Here is a 19,461-nt window from a genome sequence, read left to right on the forward strand (position 1 = left end):
GGAGATGTAACTATAAATGTTCAATGAATGTAACATTACAAAATAGCAAACATTACGCTAAAACTCATTGTTAGATTTATTGAACATTTACAGTTACATCTCTATTACATGTCAAACATTGTTTACTGTCTCATTTGTATTTTGTGAGAATATTGAGTTCTATTTTTACAATATATGAATTTGTTGATCATGGTACTAATGTAGATTCCAGGTCTAATTGTACAGTGGTGTAGTGGTTTGCTTTCCTAGCTAACAACAGTCAGGTCATGGGTTCACATCCCACCACCTTCCTAAGTTTTCAATGGTGAACAGTTATGTGTGTAGAGAAAAGCATATTTGCCTTTAGCGTGATACATTTAAACCCTCCGGTGTAAATATTTATAATGCACTGATGGCACTTACGTGATCACCTAAGAACATGTGCATTTGCAAACTCAACAGAGGTCCAAGCATGGGGGGGATTTGAACCCATGACCTGATTGTTGCTGTCTAGGAGCACAGACCACTAAGCCACCATGCTGTGTACAATTATGTCTGGAATATACCATGGTTAAAAAATTCACATATATAAAAAGAACTATTCTCATAACATTCAAAAACATTTAACAGATAATAGAGATGTAACTGTAAATGTTTAAGAAATATAACATTAAAGAATAGCAGACATTACTCTGTAACACCCATTAGGAAATGCATTCATTTGCAGAACAGGAGAAAAAATAAACCAGGAAAGATGATTTATGTTATAAATATCAGCAAAAGTTGTAGAATAGTAAGAATATAAGAATGGTTTATAAGAATATAAGAATGGTTTATTGTTACATATACACACAAGATCATGGCTAAATCCTGCAGTGTAGTGCCATATAGGAAACATGTTTGAAATTGCTGACCGTAGATCCACGACTGTGCAGATGATTATGCTAATTTGGCTAATATACGTTTGCCTACTTGATGGGACTTTTCTGTTCACCTAATCAAGGTCTTAATAGTTCCAATTAGGGGCACTTATTCTTAGTAAATGAACCCCAATGTATCTTTCTCTCCATTGAGGAGGAGAAAAATAAACACAGGAGCAAAGTGCACAGTGACTGATCAGTGTGACAGTCAATCAGAGACTTTTACCGAAATCAGGTGATCGGGAACCGGCCTTCCCGGTTCCCAATTGTCAGTATAGGACACAGAGCTCTGGGCGAGAGCACTTTCCTGGCATGCTGCAGAAAGGGGTTTAAGGCTTTGATCCAGGCCATGTTTTGCTTCTACTTTGTATTTGTCACTTATATTTGGTTCTGATTCAATTATTTTTAGCTCTGATTTGTTTCCACTGGCCTCTAATTACTACATTGCTACAACAGAGATTTAAGGGAAGGTCTACAGCAAAACTATCTCTCTAACCTGAAGCACATTAAGCTTAGGCCTCTTGCACTTGTGGTTAGAAATGTAGCAAAATGACAAACATGGGTCAGCTTAGCAAAAGGTTTAATCCATGTAACAAGTTTCACATGTGTTACGGCATGGTAATATATGTTGCCCAAATGCCTGATTTTGAGTTTTTTTACAAGGGGACTTGAAATTGGTGAATGCTTTAAAAATGTGTGCTGAACATGTCAAAAATGCTACAGATGCATTTTGGCATGCTGCAACTGAATTCAATGGAGGGAGCAAGTTGCAGCAAAGCCTGAAGACTGTGGCATGCTCTAAAATTATTAACAAAATACAAAGCAAAGCAATGTTAACATGCTGGAGTATACTGTCCTGTCCACCTACCATTATTTTATTTATTAGCCTGTTGGCTGGCTGTATGGGAGTTAAAAGAGCAGCTAAAACGTTTATTTTATTGCCTTACCTGATAGAGTTGAAAAAACACTGTATAAGTAAGGTTGCTGAAACTTGTGTTTGTTTTGATGGTGTCTAGCCTACCACTAGATGAGGTTCCTGCATCTATTTTGTTAGTTTTTGACTGGCTAGGATTTACTTTTTCTTTTTCTTTTTAAATTGCTATATTCTCTGCAACCTAATGTAAATATATTTAGCTTTGTGTTAGTTTAAAAAAAAGCCTGCTGTCTGAAGTCTATTCATGCATCCCTCTTAAAATGGCTGTAAGCCTCTGAAAAGAAAAATGAAAAGCATATCCTTCTACAATACCTTAGTCCAAAGCACCTAGTGTGATTTATGTCTGCTCTATCATTCCTCTGCTATTTGCTCAAGTCACTTCTAAGCATCTAGGTCAGTGATGGCGAACCTTGGCACCACAGATGTTTTGGAACTACATTTCCCATGATGCTCATGCACTCTGCAGTGTAGTTGAGCATCATGGTAAATGTAGTTCCAAAACATCTGGGGTGCCAAGATTCCCCATCACTGATCCAGGCCAACACAAGACTCCACCAGGCCTCCAGCATACAGCAGGTAATTGACAGCCTCAGCTATGCATGTTTCCCTATGAGACTGTGTAGGGGTGTGTGTCCATTCCTTCCACTCAGATCTAAGATTACACTCAGTTCTCCTTGCTATGCTGTGCAGTGTGTGACATCTTATCCTTGACCCTGCTTTCTGAATCTCAAAAATTCAGTGTAAAATGTGTGCTATAGGCAGGGCCGTCTTTACCGCAGGGCAAAAGGGGCAGCTGCCCAGGGCCCTGTCAATCTTTAGGGGCCCAAAGCAGAGCTGCCCCTTAAGCTGAAAAACGGGAGCCCCATCGGCGCTGTAAATCTGCACAGAAGCCGACCGGCATCAGACACTTCTTCTCCAGGAACACTTACTGCTTCTCTCCTGGAGAATCCCCTCCCCCGTGGGCGGTACGCCTCTAGTCCATCACACTCGTCTGTGAATTGGAGGTGAGTGAGAGGGGAGGGGGAGCTGAGTGAGAGCAGGGGGAGGGGCCAGGAGGCACAGTGCAGGACTGCAGAAAATCGGATCTTCAGTGGCAGCATGGCTGACTGTGCTTGTTACACAGCCTGCTGCATGTACAGGTACATCATGGGGACCATGTAGAGATAGAGGGGAAATAGATAAGGACAGAGATGGGGGGAACATAAAGAATGAGTAATGGAATAAGAGAGATGGGGGTAGTTGTAGTACATGGGGACAGACATAGCAGAGGAGATGGGGGTGGTTGGAGTACATGGGGACAGACATTGCCGAGGAGATGGGGGTGGTTGTAGTACATGGGGACAGACATAGCAGAGGAGATGGGGGTGGTTGTAGTACATGGGGACAGACATAGCAGAGGAGATGGGGGTGGTTGTAGTACATGGGGACAGACCTAGCAGAGGAGATGGGGGTGGTTGTAGTACATGGGGACAGACATAGCAGAGGAGATGGGGGTGGTTGTAGTACATGGGGACAGACATAGCAGAGGAGATGGGGGTGGTTGTAGTACATGGGGACAGACATAGCAGAGGAGATGGGGGTGGTTGTAGTACATGGGGACAGACATAGCAGAGGAGATGGGGGTGGTTGTAGTACATGGGGACAGACATAGCAGAGGAGATGGGGGTGGTTGAAGTACATGGGGACAGACATAGCAGAGGAGATGGGGGTGGTTGTAGTACATGGGGACAGACATAGCAGAGGAGATGGGGGTGGTTGTAGTACATGGGGACAGACATAGCAGAGGAGATGGGGGTGGTTGTAGTACATGGGGACAGACCTAGCAGAGGAGATGGGGGTGGTTGTAGTACATGGGGACAGACATAGCAGAGGAGATGGGGGTGGTTGTAGTACATGGGGACAGACATAGCAGAGGAGATGGGGGTGGTTGTAGTACATGGGGACAGACATAGCAGAGGAGATGGGGGTGGTTGTAGTACATAGGGACAGACATAGCAGAGGAGATGGGGGTGGTTGTAGTACATGGGGACAGACATAGCAGAGGAGATGGGGGTGGTTGTAGTACATGGGGACAGACATAGCAGAGGAGATGGGGTGGATGTAGTACATGGGGACAGACATAGCAGAGGAGACGGGGGTGGTTGGAGTACATGGGGACAGACATAGCAGAGGAGATGGGGGTGGTTGTAGTACATGGGGACAGACATAGCAGAGGAGATGGGGGTGGTTGGAGTACATGGGGACAGACATAGCAGAGGAGATGGGGGTGGTTGGAGTACATGGGGACAGACATAGCAGAGGAGATGGGGGTGGTTGGAGTACATGGGGACAGACATAGCAGAGGAGATGGGGGTGGTTGGAGTACATGGGGACAGACATAGCAGAGGAGATGGGGGTGGTTGGAGTACATGGGGACAGACACAGCAGAGGAGATGGGGGTGGTTGAAGTACATGGGGACAGACATAGCAGAGGAGATGGGGGTGGTTGGAGTACATGGGGACAGACATAGCAGAGGAGATGGGGGTGGTTGGGGTACATGGGGACAGACATAACAGAGGAGAAGGGGGTGGTTGGAGTACATGGGGACAGACATAGCAGAGGAGATGGGGGTGGTTGGAGTACATGGGGACAGACATAGCAGAGGAGATGGGGGTGGTTGGAGTACATGGGGACAGACATAGCAGAGGAGATGGGGGTGTTGGAGTACATGGGGACAGACATAGCAGAGGAGATGGGGGTGGTTGGAGTACATGGGGACAGACACAGCAGAGGAGATGGGGGTGGTTGAAGTACATGGGGACAGACATAGCAGAGGAGATGGGGGTGGTTGGAGTACATGGGGACAGACATAGCAGAGGAGATGGGGGTGATTGGGGTACATGGGGACAGACATAGCAGAGGAGAAGGGGGTGGTTGGAGTACATGGGGACAGACATAGCAGAGGAGATGGGGGTGGTTGGAGTACATGGGGACAGACATAGCAGAGGAGATGGGGGTGGTTGGAGTACATGGGGACAGATAGAGCAGAGGAGATGGAGGTGGTTGGAGCACATGGGGACAGATAGAGCAGAGGGGATGTGACAAAAATACATCAACAATAAGGCCCCTTTCAAATGGGACAGACTTTACTTTGCTCATAAGGGAATCTGTCTGCTGATCCCCCCTGAGCAGAGCAGGAGGTTAACAGATCCACGTCTACTCCATTTATGCCAAGCAGGCACAGCCCACTTTGCTCTATGGGCAGTCAAATGTAAACAGACTGCCCAAAAAGAGGGTAACAGATCCCCCTTTCATTTGTTTTTGTCAGACCGGATTGGAGGTAGGTGGGTGCAAATGGACATAAGTCCATTTACATCTGCCGCTCCATAGTGGAGAATGGAGGGTCCAATAGAAGGGGGATCCATTACCCTCTTTTTGGGCAGATCAGGACGAATTGGACCATTCGTGTGAAAGTGCCTAAAAGACAATGTGATATCAAGAATAATATCAATACAGTATATATATACATTCCAACTGTGCTCTGATAAACTATTGCAAACTCACTGCAAGCTGTTTGCACCAACTTCAGTGTACCATCACCAAGACAAAGCACACACCATCTGCTTACCCAAAAAAATGTGACTCCTTAAACTTATGAAGTGACAGGCACTTGTCATCTGCCAGATATTTACAGCCACTTCACTCAAAAGTGACAATGCATAAATAGTAGCTTTCTCCCAAGAGCAGCCTTTCACAACTCCACCTGGTCAGGTACCAACCACAGGAAAACCCGTATAAAGCATCCTAATATAGTGCATTACCAGGACATACTGTGCTGCTTTATTAAAGTGATGTACTTGCAGCAAACCTTACTAGTATAAAGCAACACATTGTTTACTTGCCCTGGTATTGCACTAATGCATGCTTTGTTGTTACATTTACGAGGTTCCCTTAGTTGGTACCGGACCAAGCTACTCTACCTGCAGTGCTGCTTTTTGAGCGAAATGGTTGTAAATATCCAGCAGATGAAAAGTGCATGTGGCTTCATAAGTTTAAGGAGTCAATTTTTTTTGGTAAGAAAATGGTATGTGGTTTGCCTGGTGATGGTACACCGAAGTTGGTGTAAACAGCTTGCACTGGCAAGCTTGCTGCGTTTTTAGGTATGTGGGCCATGCATTTAAAAACACAGTGCATTTGCGTTAACTGTGTCATGCAAACGCACTGTGTTTTTAATGCATGGTCCACATACCTAAAAACGCAGCAAGCTTGCCAGTGCAGGAACTGCAGGTAAGTTGCATTGTGCAAAAGCAGGGTGGATTTCAAGGCCACTGAAATTGGCTGCAATGTAATGGGGTGTTGGGATGTGATAAGGGGTACTGTGATTTGTAAAGGGGCACTATGACATGAAAATGGCTGCAATATAATGGGGTGCGGTGATGTGATAAGGTGTACTGTGATTTGTGTATGAAGGAATGCTGTTGGGGGACCCCAGAAGAGGAGGATCGGGGCTTCTCTGTGCAAAACTTTTCCACAGAGATTGAGATGTTGGGGTGGAGAGCTAAATTGCATCATGGGGGGGGGGGGGGGCAAGAAAATGTTTGCCCAGGGTCCAAACCATATTAAAGACGGCCCTGGCTATAGGAGGCTATAGAGAAGATAGGGCTGTAGGTAAAGATGTACAACTTATATAGAAGGATTTGGTTTCATATCTGTTCATCACTAGAGGCTAGTCAATTCAGTGTGTGGATATGTAAGGGTTTACAACCATTTAAATTCAAAGAGTGAAGTACCACAGTGCCACAGTACCCCAGTACCACAGCACAGTTGATCAGCATCTTAAAGCAATGTTTACTCTTGCATAGCAAGTGGTGTTACCATACTTTGCAAATGTCTGTGCCCGAAAACCTCTGATTTTATTATTTTAAAAGCAGATTTTCAATGGCTTCCTTACTAATTAATCAAACACTGAAAAATTGGCTCAGATATTTTGGTCTGACTATAACTGATTAGGTAATTTACTCCTAGAGGTGCCTGAAAATACCTGCAGCAGATTTCAGTGCCTTTACCCTGCCAGAATGTGGAACAGTCTTAAATGGGGAAAACTTTGACAATTTCAGTACCTGTACTCACTCCCTTCTGACCATCATACATTCCTCTGGGTCTGTCACAATGATGGACAGCTTTACTGTCCAATAGAAATATGTGTGTTTGGAGGGCGGTTATTGGATACTATAAGGAATTTCCTTTTTTTTTGTTATTGAAGTAACAGGGTCACTTTAAGTTACATTTCAATTTTGACTGCAGTCTACATTGAAACATCAAACTATTTACACATCTATGCCAAATTGCTCTGAAAACGATTAGTAAGCCTCATCCTATAGAAATGTTTAAGAATTCTCAGCAGTCAGTCTGCTATTATAGGACATTTCCAGTTGAAGTAAAAATGTTATGGATGATTTTGACCTCTTTAGGAACACAGAGGACACATCTGCACAAAAGACATGTATATGTAACAGCATCTGCAGCTGAAATTTGAAATTACAGATCCTAGGGAAAGAAAGAAGCATAAGAAGAAGCTGAAGAAAATGTTACATATTATTTAAAATGCAAACCCCCTATAAGAGAATGAAGTGTCAGAACTGCAGTTTAACAGTTTGCTATTTTTCAGTTTTTCCTTCATTTGAGAAGGAGAGTCTGTCACTGACAACAGATTTCTGCACACCATTTACCAGGCATCTCTTGATTGGTGCAATGTAATTATACACAGTAGCAAAATTAATCAGTTCTTAGCTGTAAAGCTGTAAATTGAGGGCTAGTCCATAGACTTGGGAGAACTTAGCTGTGCTCCATCTGTTACATATGTAGCTTTGTATAGCATTTCTCAGCTAGTCCTTGATATTTGTTGTGCACATGCTTTTATTATTTTGCCAGAGATTAATGATCACTGCTGTTCAAGAATCTCAAGATCACTCCTTTTCTGTCAAGCAGCCAAAAAGTGGAACATTACAATCATGTTTTACATCTAACCTAATTGCATGGAGTTCTCCTCTTCAGCTAACAAAGTGGAACGATCTCTCAAATGAGGTCTGCAAGGTTCATGCGGGATCACTCCTTTAGTATACCCAGCATTTGGCTGTTCTCAGTTCCTAAAAGTTTTGCCAGGACCACTTGGATACGTAACTGATTAAAAAAGGAAAAAGGGTTGTCTGCAGAGTGGTATGAAGGCCTCCTCCAATAACTAAGTGTAGAGATTATATTGATATAATCGGCCATGTTCAGTGGGCATTGCTCCCATGTGGAGTTCAGATTGTGCTAACCATTGAAGTGAACTTTTTTCTTCCAGTGACCCCTGCCAGTGGGAATAACTGACAGAGTTACACAGGTAGTGGGTTCCTTTCTTCTGGGTACTTTCGTTTTTTTCCAGTAGATTGTTTGTCTAAATTGTAATTGTAATATTTTTTGCAGGTCAAAAAATCCAACTGCAGCCTCCTAAGCAGTTCTTAGTAACACTCAGGTGAGTAGCTAAAGCTACTCAGGTGTCTCACTGCAAACCTGAGGTGTCTCACTGCAAACCTGATTTAAACTTGTGTGTCAAACTGATATGAGGCATATTTCAAATAATTATAGCTAGAAAGAAAAAAAAATGAACTTATAATTTTCTAAGAAAAACAGTGTTTAGTAAATTTGCCTGGATATCTTCATCCATGCTAACCAATTTGCCTACATGATTCACATATTGCAAATGTGGTAAACAATTGCAACTAGGGATCATTAGACACAAAAATACCAATTCATCAAAGCTGAAATATTCAATTGCTTAGGTGAAATTTGTTTAAAACGTAATAAAAAAAAAAGACTATCTTTTTCTTCATATAGAGGGTGTGTTTTCTTGGGGAGAATATTTAGGGTTTTTTAGTTTATATAACTTAAAGTAGAAGTCCAGTCAAATACTTTCTAAGCTTAAACCTGCTCCCACCCTTTTTCTAAACATTATACTAACTACCCAGTAAAGGAAAGATGTCTATACATATCTATTCTGAAGGCGCTCCAGTCCAGTCACATGATCTCCCCAGCAGCCTGCTTCAGCGAATGTCTAGGTGGTGATGTGACCCATAGGCTTACTATGGGACATCCGTTGTCAGATGTCCCTCCTCTACAATAAAGCCAGCATTGGGAGCCAATCATGAGACTGGACCTGAACACTCAGAATAGGTAAGTATAAAACTCTTTCATTTACAGGGTAGCTGGGATAAGGCTCAGGGTGGGGGTGGGAGAAGGTTTAAGCTTAGATAGTAGTTCACTGGACTATAACTTAACCATTTCCAGACCAGGCTGTTTCATCTCCTTCCAGTCAAGGCCATTTTCAGTTTTTTAAGCACTGTCAAAGTTTGAATGACAATTACTCAGTCATGCAATATTGCAACCAAATTCATTTATATCACCTTTTTTTTAGACAGATAGAGCTTTCTTCTGGTGATATTTAATAAATGGAGCCTAACAATTTAAATGGGCTTTAAAGAAAACTATTTAATCCAGTTATACATTTATCACACAATTATTACATGTATTTTTAAGTACAACTAGCATGTGGATCTGAATATCCTTGATAGCACTCTTATGCCAACCCTTGCACAGAGGACTAATTCTGGGAGCGGGCCCAGTTCAGGATGATATCTGATTCATGATTAAATATCAGCTTCTGATCAATTGCAACAATAGTAGATAATGTGTTAATTGGTTATGTATTTCTTGGTGATTCTGCAGTTTCATGAATTAAAATGACATTTTACTTTTCACTTAGACCAGAGTTGCTCTTTAAACTCAAAACACACATTGCGGGGAATCCAATAAAGTTGATGCGCCACTTTTCTGGCGTTAATCCCTCTTGTTAACGTATTGTGCAAAATGCATGAAGCATCTTTGACACTTTTGGTTCTGACAGCGACTTATGCACCAAATTCAGGTAGTTCTAAAATGCGTTACTTTTACATTTTGGTGCATTGAATTCGCCAAAATTTAAAATAAAATTCAGACAGTTTGTATTTTACGAAAGTGGAGCTAATTACGACCAACTCTCTTTTGGGATACAGAGTGAGAAACTGTGCAGACTGATTTTGCAAAAATGTCTTCTGTGTATTCTAAAAGTGGTACAGTTCTAGACAAGTACATGAATTTGGTGAATTCTGCACAGCTTTTAGAATACACGAGAGACACTTTTGCAAAATATGTCATAGCCCTTCTTTTCGAATTCCAGGGATTGTGTTTTCACAACCTATACTAATTTTTTCCCAACTCGTATAAGAGATTTAAAGTGAACTTACATGCTGTAATATCAGATCACTGATGTTAGTTGATATTGCTCGTAGCCAGTCTGCACTGTCATGTGCTGATTGAAACTGCAGAGTCCCAGAGCTTACTCCATCCTGTGCCAGCAACTCAAATGAATTAGGTCTGGGGAAGACATATATCAACAAAATATTATTTCAGTGACAGCTCCAAAAATATATTATTTATTAGATTAGCGCATAAATAATTATATACTCCTCTTATCGATAAACTATATACTTGTTAATAATTTAAATTTAATGGCAGATGCCTCATTAGAAATGAACAATGATTGATTATTTTACACAAGGGTTTACATAATATGCTGTGGAATGCAAAAGATATATTTATAAAAAATCAGAGGGAACACCATGCACTTTTATTCATTACTGTTTCCCCAAGGATTGCCAGTTGACGTCCTACCAGTGCAATGTTCATCAACACAGTTCATTCAAATCTGATTCATATCCCTTCAGTCAGTTCACAGTAGAAGGAGTAAGTTTTTAAAGCACAAGCAAGGAGATTCAGTCAAGAGTTCTCCACCCCAGGGCTACTGACAGCTTGCTTGGGTACAATATGATTGATAGTCTCCAAACACAGAAAAAAAGTCGATTTTTGTTTCAAAATTTAGATAGAAATGTACAAATTATACAGAATTGATTTAGACTGGCTTCACAGGATTGCATTGCGGAAATGCACTGTCAGTTAGAATGGCACCTTAATGCATATGTGCAGATTTCAGGCTGATTTTGAAAACATCTTTAGAGAACTAATCCTAGGCCTGTTTACTCATTACTCTCAAGTCTAAAGGGGATTTAATCATCAGTGTAACCCTAGTCTAAAGATTTTAAACATTAATGATAGGTTCACACCCCTGCGTGTCCCTGCGATTCCCGCAACCGCACCCACCTGCAGCGAGGATGTTCGCTCTGAGAAAACATGCAGGGCTGCTATTCATTATGAATGGCACCAAACGCATGTACAAATGCAGTGCGTTTGTGGGTGCAAGAACCACAGGGAAAACGTATGGTCAAAATGGCCATGCGATTTCCCTGCAGGCCGAATTTTGAAGAAGGTGCATGCACCTTTATCTGCAGGAAACTCTGGCATGGCAGGCCCATTCATTTGAATGCCCATGGAAACGTGTGCCACAAAAATGCTAAGGTGTGAACCTAGAGTAAAAGGTTCCCACAGAAAATCAGTTGTTTTAGTCTTGCTGCTGATTATTTGCAATGCTTCAAGCAGAACAAAACCCCTCATTAAGTACAACTGCATTATTAATTATTCACTTACTGTGAATAAATGGAGTTGATATTTGTTCGTTTGGCATCCTTTCACTTCATTAATGTAATTTGTTGCTTTGTTCACTGAAGCCTCCAGCTGTTGCACTTGAAAAAAGTTCCATTTACTTTAGAATGTTGCAGCAAACAGACTAAAATCCCTTATCGATTCCTCTTTCTGAACCCTTAGGCAGCACATAGATCATTGGTGCTCAACCTGTGGCCCCCCAGCTGTTGCAGAAATACAAGTCTCATGAGGCACAAGCATGACTCCCAAAGGCAGAGGCATGATGGGACTTTTACTTCCACAGGTTGAGCACCCATGATGGATACATTTTTTTTGGTCAACCAGTGGGTTGACCAAACAAAATGGGCCGGATTCCTCTATCCACACAGTTGAGGTGGATGAGGACTTCCCTGTTATCAGAATCCTCTAACCAGCATTGCAGGCTATAGAATACAGTGCTTATTGAGCAAGAAAAATCAGACAGAGTTGTTGTACAGAAGTCGATTGGTAGTTCTACTTCTGTACAATCTCCCTGCCCATACATGGATCGAAGACTGGCCAGTCACTGCTGAAATGGCAAAATTTAGATGCATGTAGGCCCGCTTTAATGTAGAACTCAACACAACACTGGATAATAAATTGAAATACATCAGTGAAATGACTGCTACTATGATTTGCATTTAGAGCAGTCAAAGGTTACAGATATGGGAAGGAGGATGCAATTCTGTACAGGCTCCACCAATTTTGCATCCAAAGATGTGTCATTATTTGTATAGAACAATAACAAAAAATACATAATTGTTATTTGCAAAAAAAAAAAAAAGTGTAATGATGTAGTAAAGTATAAAGGAAATGAGGAATGATATGAGATGCAGAAAATACAGTATACTAAAATATATAATGAGCAAGTTGACATTTTGGGGTATTATTGTAAAAATAATTTTTGATAAGATATTTACATTTGATTTGCTCACTGTTTCATGTTTTGATGATTGTTTTTTTTTTTTTTTACAAATTTGAAAATGTGTACCTGTGTACATAAGTGTACCATGTTGCTATAGTTGCCCTGTACATTGTAATGCTATCTTTTCTCATGGTACTACAGTACATATAGTGCTAGATACACTATATGTACTGTGCAATGTACATTAGATTAGTGCATGAATGTGCCCCTATTAAGCAGAATTGACTCAGAAATCTCTGTTTATTAGGCGCATATTGAACAGTGACTGCACAGACCTGGTGCACTGACACCTTGCAGGAAGCAATACAGTGAGCGTTAGTAGATCACTATTGCTTTGTCTCCTCTTATTGCTATAGCTTCTTCTCCTCTCTTCTCTGTGATCAGGAAGGGATCACTGGGAAAAAAAAAGAAATGTAGGCAACAGAGCAGCACAGAGCTGCCCATTGCCTGCTCCCTCAAGTAAGTGTCTGGTCATACACTCATTAGAGGAAACCTGCCAACTGTCTCATCCCCTCTGCTCAGCTAGACAGTGGAAGGGAGGAGGAAGGAGCCAGCTTCTCCTGGCTCAGTCTCCCTCTAGCTAGGTGTCTGCACAGACCAAACTTGGAAAATAAGTCCCCTTATATGCAAAAATGCTAAATAAAACGTTACATCAGAGGGAGTTAGCCTGATGTGCAGATCTGCGCCTGCTTAGACCAAGCAGAGATCTGTGGCTAATATCTGTGCTAATCCCAATATAAAAATTAGGGGGCACCCATCACATAAATTAACCACATCTGCTACAGAGGTAAGAGGCTTCAGCTACAGTCCCTGCATCTTTTTTTATATGTGACTTATGTGCTAGTTATTAGTTTATAGGGTGTAGAAACAGGGAAATTCCTGCAACAAACCGCAACTTGCTGTTTTTCCTGTCTTTGGTGCATGTTTTGCATATCCTGTTCAACATAAGAGCTATCGGGGGCATATCTATCATGAGGCAAATAAGGCGTTTACCTTGGGAGACATTTTTCAGGGGGGCGGCACCGCCCTAAGGCAGAAGGGTCACTACGAGGACTGCAGAGATCCAGTGGTGTTGCTAGAGGGGTGTGGGTGGTGCGGACCACACCTGGGTGAAACTCACCAGAGGGGGGACACCAAATTCAGCTGTGGACTGACCGTTTGGTGACAGGGGAGTGAAACAGAAGCAGGAGGCAGCAGTGGCTGTAGCCTACAATCCTGGAAGTAGCTCAATTGGCAGAGGAGGTCAGTGTCCCGGGCTGTGATCATGCCTTGGCAGCCTTGCTACACAAAGCTGGTACAAAGGAGCCATCCCTCCCCTCTTTCTCACCCCCCTCTCTCTCACCCCCCTCCATGGGCATCCGCAGAACTTTTTTCAGGGGGGGCATCATTTTAAGGTCACTCATGCTCCGCCCCTTTTTAACGATGTCATGAAGGCTGACGTCAGTCAACGGATGAGCTGCGGCTTGTGAGTATTTATTTTTAAAGGGGAAACGGCAGAATTTATTTTTAAAGCCTTTGTTAACCTACAAAAAAAATATTGATCCTGGTCCCTTAAAGCATGTGATATATCACAGTGCTTGTGCTGTGTAATTAGGACCCTTCTATCACCTAAAATACCTGGCTGATCCTACCTGGCTATGTCCTCCCCTCTGTAAACTGACCATGGTATACCATGGCTGCTGAGCCCTGACACTGTGGTCAGTTTACGTGCCTCTGTCATCCACAGCCCTCCTGTCCTCTCTCCCCCCCTCCCTCCCTGCCTGTCTGCTCCTGTGTCAGTGCCCGCATCCTCCCCTCCTGCTGCTGTAGTTTCATTTAAAGTTTCATATCCTGTCTACAGTCTTTTTATTAATCCTGTGTGCCCCTGTGTATGTGTTTTATAAAAAATAAGCCGTTCTTTACCAGTTTTCAGAGCATTGATCGCCACTCATGTGACCCGCCGCAACTCATGTGACCCGCTGCCTCTCTCCTCCTTTCGGCCTCTCCTCCTTACCTCCTCCTCCCCTCTAGACTGACGTTAGTGGGGAATCCTCACCCGCTGCAGGTCTCCCTCTCCCTCTCTAACCCCTTCCCTTTTCTCACACCCCTCTCTTTCACCCCCCTATCTCTCATCCCCACTCTATCTTACTCCTTCTCTCTCTCTCTCACACTCCCCTCTCTATCTCTCCCTATTTATCTCACCCCCTCACTCTCTCAGCCCCTCTCTTTCTCACCCTCCCCCTCTCTCTCTCTCCCCCCTCTCCCTCTCACCATCCTTCCCTCTCTCTCCACTCAATTCTTTCTCCCTCCTTCTCGCCCCTTCTTCCATTTCTCCTCTTCTCATCTCCCCCATCTCTCTCTCTTTCCTATTTCTATCTCTACTACTAGCAGGGGGGGCACTGCGGCAGGCTAGAGGGGGTTGTTGGGGGGAGCACTGTGGCAGGCTCTGAACTGCCTGACTGACACACACCATTAATACCAGAGACTGCATGTTACCACCCCACAGTCCACCAGAGATGCGCATAGCCACCAGAGACCCTGCATAACCACCAGAGTCCCCACACAGCCACCAGAGACCCATGCGATTTTAGTCTTGCCTAGGGCAGCAAAAAAACAAAATACACCTTTGGGAGCAATATGTTGTTTAATTGGTTCAGGCTAGGTGTGCATCATACATATGCACAAAAAAAAACCCTTAGAATAACAATAGCTTTCTAAGCCCCACGGTGTTTCTTTCCAGAAAAATGTTTATTAGATTCCATTATTGAGCTCTCCTTTGAAAAATGCTGGATGTTTGGCTCACTACTTCCTCTGTTAATCTGAAGGTCTCAGTACTTTCTGAGTCAATAGCCTAGAGTTAGTATGCAGATCAAGTGCTCTGGCTTTCTCCCTTCACTGGTGGCATGCTCGTGTGATCTCAGTGAATTTGAAAGTACTGAGGGCAAAGACAGCCAGGGGAGTAGCATTTTTGAAGGATGTAAGCAATGGTAACCTCTGTGTTAATTTAGTACAATTTTCTTTAAGGGCCAATTCACATTTTTGCAATGCAGAAATTTAATTTTTCTCGCGCTTCAGTGTGATGCATTTTAACACGTGAATTGTGGTGGTGCATTGCGGTGCCATTAACTTTGAATGACACTCCAATGCACTATTAAAGTAGCAGAAAATACCTCTGCACTGCATTACAATGTTGCCCATAAAGAAGGGTCAGGTTTTTTTTCTAGTGATTAAAGGTGAACTGTCAGTACACTCAAAATAAATAAGCTGCCTTAGTGCTGCACGCCTTAACGCATGATAGTGAGCTGCATTAATGTGCATGTATTAACTCAAGGCATCATCTAAATGGGCCCTTAACTACTTCTGGACCGGAAAGTTTCACCCTCTTAATGACCAGGCCATTTTTTGCAATTTAGTATTGCGTTACTTTAGCGGGCAATTGCCCGGTTGTGTGACTATATACCCAAATATGTCCTTTTTTTTCCACAAATAGAGCTTTCTTTTGGTGGTATTTGATCACCTGTGTGATTTTTATTTTTTGCTCTGTAAACAAAAAAAGACCGACAATTCTGGAAAAAAAAAAAAACAATATTTTTCACTTTCTGTTATATAACATTCCCAAAAAAAATAGAAATTCAAATGTTTTCGTCATTTTAGGCCAATTTGTATTCTGCTACATATTTTTGGTAAAAAAAAATACCTATAAGCGTATTTTGCTTGGTTTTCGCAAAAGTTATTGTGTCTAAAAAATAGGGGAAAGATTTATGACATTTTTATTTATTTATTTATTTTTTTACTAGCAATGGCAGTGGTCGGCAATTTTTAGTGGGACTGCGACATTGCAGCAAACAGATCGGACCCCTAACTGACATTTTTGACAGTTTTGGGGGAACCAGTGACATTACTACAGTAATCAGTGCTAAGAATATGCACTGCTACTGTAATAATGACACTGGCAGGGAAGGGGTTAACCCAGGAGCAATCAAAGGGTTAAATGTGAGCCTAGGGGGTGTTTAATAACTGTCAGGGGGATGGGCTTATTGGATCAACACAGGGACCTGTGTTCCTAAATAGGAGGAACACAGGAGCCCTGTGATGATAACTGACAAAACAACAGTCTGCCATGTTTACAATTTTTTCTGTCTTTCCGGGGAGTGATCGCGGGTGCCTGGCAGTAATCATGGCCCCCGGCCCCGCTGATCAGCTTCCCCTCTCATGAGGAGTGACGCATGGGTGCGGCAAAACGCGCCGGCGAGCAAGCCTGCCGCAGTATATCTGTGGAAGGTCGGTAAGTGGTTAAAAAGACTTTCCCGAGAAAAACATAATACCATCACTTCCACTTCTATAGATTAGGAAATTATTGGGTTATGGAGATATTCATTGCTATCTAAATATTCTTCATACACCAGATACAGGCAGTATGGAAGACCCAACTAGCTGTGTGGTAATATTTTCATCTGGATCATTATTATAATAGCTCAGGCACATATTTTTGGAACTGCTTCAGCTGGTTTTATATTTGGATACAATGATTTCAAGATATCTACTGTATATATAATTGTATTTTCTCCAAGGAACTTTATTTCTTCATTCTATATATAATATCTATTAGAATAACTTGTAGGATTCTATAACATAATACTAGTAGAATGGTTTAGAAAGAGTTTAGCAATGTAATACTATCATTTCTCATGGTATACTAATGTGATTTCCAAAGTGTAATTAATTTAAAGTGATGTGCCAATTTATCATAATTAATTTAACATGTATGTCAAGGTGAGGTCTGAACTTTTGATCTACAGGTTTATTTTTCACTTATCAAACAGATATAACAAAACACTTCCAATGGTATAGTAGTGGACCCCTCTACCTTGAAAAAAAAACCTGGCTATGTTAATTCAATTTTACAGTAATAGAATTAGTAGTACTTAGCTACCTCCTTCTCTGTACCCCTATTAGTCGAAACTTGCTACCATCTTCCTTATTCTCTGCCAACTCACAGATGGTGTTTGCACCTTATCTGATGTATGCGATGGAATGGGAGAATGGTTTGTTTGAATTCAAAGTAATTGTCTTCTGGCATAAAATAGGATTAACCCAAGAAGAATCTTTCCTGGCTGCAGACAAGCTTTGGGGAAAGGAGTTAAGGATTTATCTGCCACTGCGTTAAGTATGTGAAAAACAGCCCCCCCCCCCCAATACTGTGAGATAGTCAGATTATACCAAAAGACATGTATACATTCCCCAATCTGATGAGTACATCTCCAGCAGGCCAGAGAAGACCGTGGGTTTAGCTTGTGGAGACAATGTGGTGTAAAATAGGCCCTGTACAGAATTTTAAATTGAACAAGTCTGTCTCTGCTTTAAAACAGGTGTTTGATTGTGGAGTCCCAGATATCTATCCAATATTCATCATCAAGATTTGGAATGTCCCTCAGTCATTTCTGTCTGAGGGAGGATGGGTTCAGTAGGAACTCCATTAAAAAATACTCATAAATAGCAGAAGTAAGTTTTTCCAAATCTTTAGATCTAACCATCAATTCCAATTCAGAACTTTCCAAATCGAACTATCTAGATGAAAACTGGCAACAAAAGGCATGCAAAACTTTCAGGTACCAAAAGAAATTGTGTGCTGGTAAATTATTTTTAGAACACAGGAGTGTGAAAAGCATTAGTGTGCCGTCATCCACAATATGTGAGATACGTTTTCCTCAGAGTTTGGCCCATCTACAGGGATCAGGTATGGCAGAAAAGTAAGGTAATGAGGGGTTGTTCCACAGCGGGGTATGTGGAGAAAGAGCCATACTAAGTGGCCGCTTACAGACCAAATCCCACTGCCAAGTTTTCAGAGTAGTTAACATGGAGGGATTAACCTACCAACAATTTAGTGGGAAGTGTGTGTCACACAAACTGGCTTTAACCACTTTATGACCGCTCACTGAGCTGCTACTGCGGCACAGTGGCAGCCCTGTGTCCAGCGTAGACTTACGTTGCTGGATTCCTAGCTGTCTCTGTTGTTTAGACACAGCGGGAGTCGGGCCGGGGAAGGAGAGGCGGCGATCACCGTCTCTCTTCCCCGATCTTCGGTTAAAGAGTGAGAATATCCGCCTGCTTTTGTAAACAAAGCAGGCGGATCTTCTCTGTTACAGACAGGGACAGATCACAGGATTCAGCTTAGCTCAACCTGTGATCTCTCTCTGTCACAGAACCCCCTCCCCCCACACATGTCAGTAAGCATGAGGCATACATTTAACCCCTTGATCACCAACAGTGTTAACCCCTTCCCTGCCAGTGTCATTATTACAGTAACAGTGCATATTTTTAGCACTGATTACAGTAGTATTGTTATTGGTCCCCCAAAAGTGTCAAAAATGTCAGTTAGGGGTCCCATCAGTCCACCGCAATGTCACAGTCCCCCCAAAAAAAATCGCAGATCGTTGCCATTACTAGTAAAAAAAAAAAAAAAACAATAAAAATGATAAATCTTTCCCGTAGTTAGTAAATGCGATAACTTTTGCGCAAACCAATCAAAATACACTTATTGCAATTTTTTTTTACCAAAAATATGTAGCAGAAAACAAATTGGCCTACAATGTTAAAATGTATGATTTTTTTTTTGGGAATGTTATATATCAGAATGTGAAAAATATTGTTTTTTTTTTTCAAAATTGTCGCTCTATTTTTCAAAAATTAAAAATCGCACAGATGATCAAATACCACTAAAAGAAAGCTCTATTTGTGGGAAAAAAAGGGAGGTAAATTTCATTTGGGTACATCATCGCACGACAGCACAATTCTCCATTAAATTAACGCAGTGCCGAATCGCAAAATATGGCCTGGTCAGGAAGGGGGTAAAATCTTCCGGTCTTAACCACTTACCGCATACCATCCCGGTACCGTGGTTTAGAGCCAACGGTCAGCTTTCCGTCGGTAACGACCGATGCGGCTCGGGAGCCGCTCGATCGTTACCCGGGTGAGCGGGAGGGGACGCCCCCCTCCCACCGCCTTCCGTGACTTTGCTCGGGGCTCCCGTCCCACCGGAGTCCCGATCAAAGTCAGAAACGGCTTTGATCGGGTCTTCGATGACGTAACACGG

The 19,461-nt window shown here is 42.3% G+C and overlaps 1 protein-coding gene across 1 annotated transcript in view; it reads right to left on the reverse strand.

Moving 5' to 3' along the window:
- The window catches only part of SNTG2 (syntrophin gamma 2), a gene marked incomplete at its 5' end in the record, with an annotated part of 517,099 nt that overhangs the window by 300,402 nt on the left and 197,236 nt on the right, over nt 1–19,461 (reverse strand). Inside the window, one exon of the mRNA XM_082250803.1 lies at nt 10,135–10,264. Within this exon, the coding sequence (XP_082106929.1) occupies nt 10,135–10,264 (130 nt within the window). The remainder of the gene's footprint in view (nt 1–10,134; nt 10,265–19,461) is intronic.

The sequence above is a fragment of the Pelophylax lessonae genome (genome assembly GCF_965119305.1).
Source record: "Pelophylax lessonae genome assembly, chromosome: 3".
Lineage (NCBI taxonomy): Eukaryota > Metazoa > Chordata > Amphibia > Anura > Ranidae > Pelophylax > Pelophylax lessonae.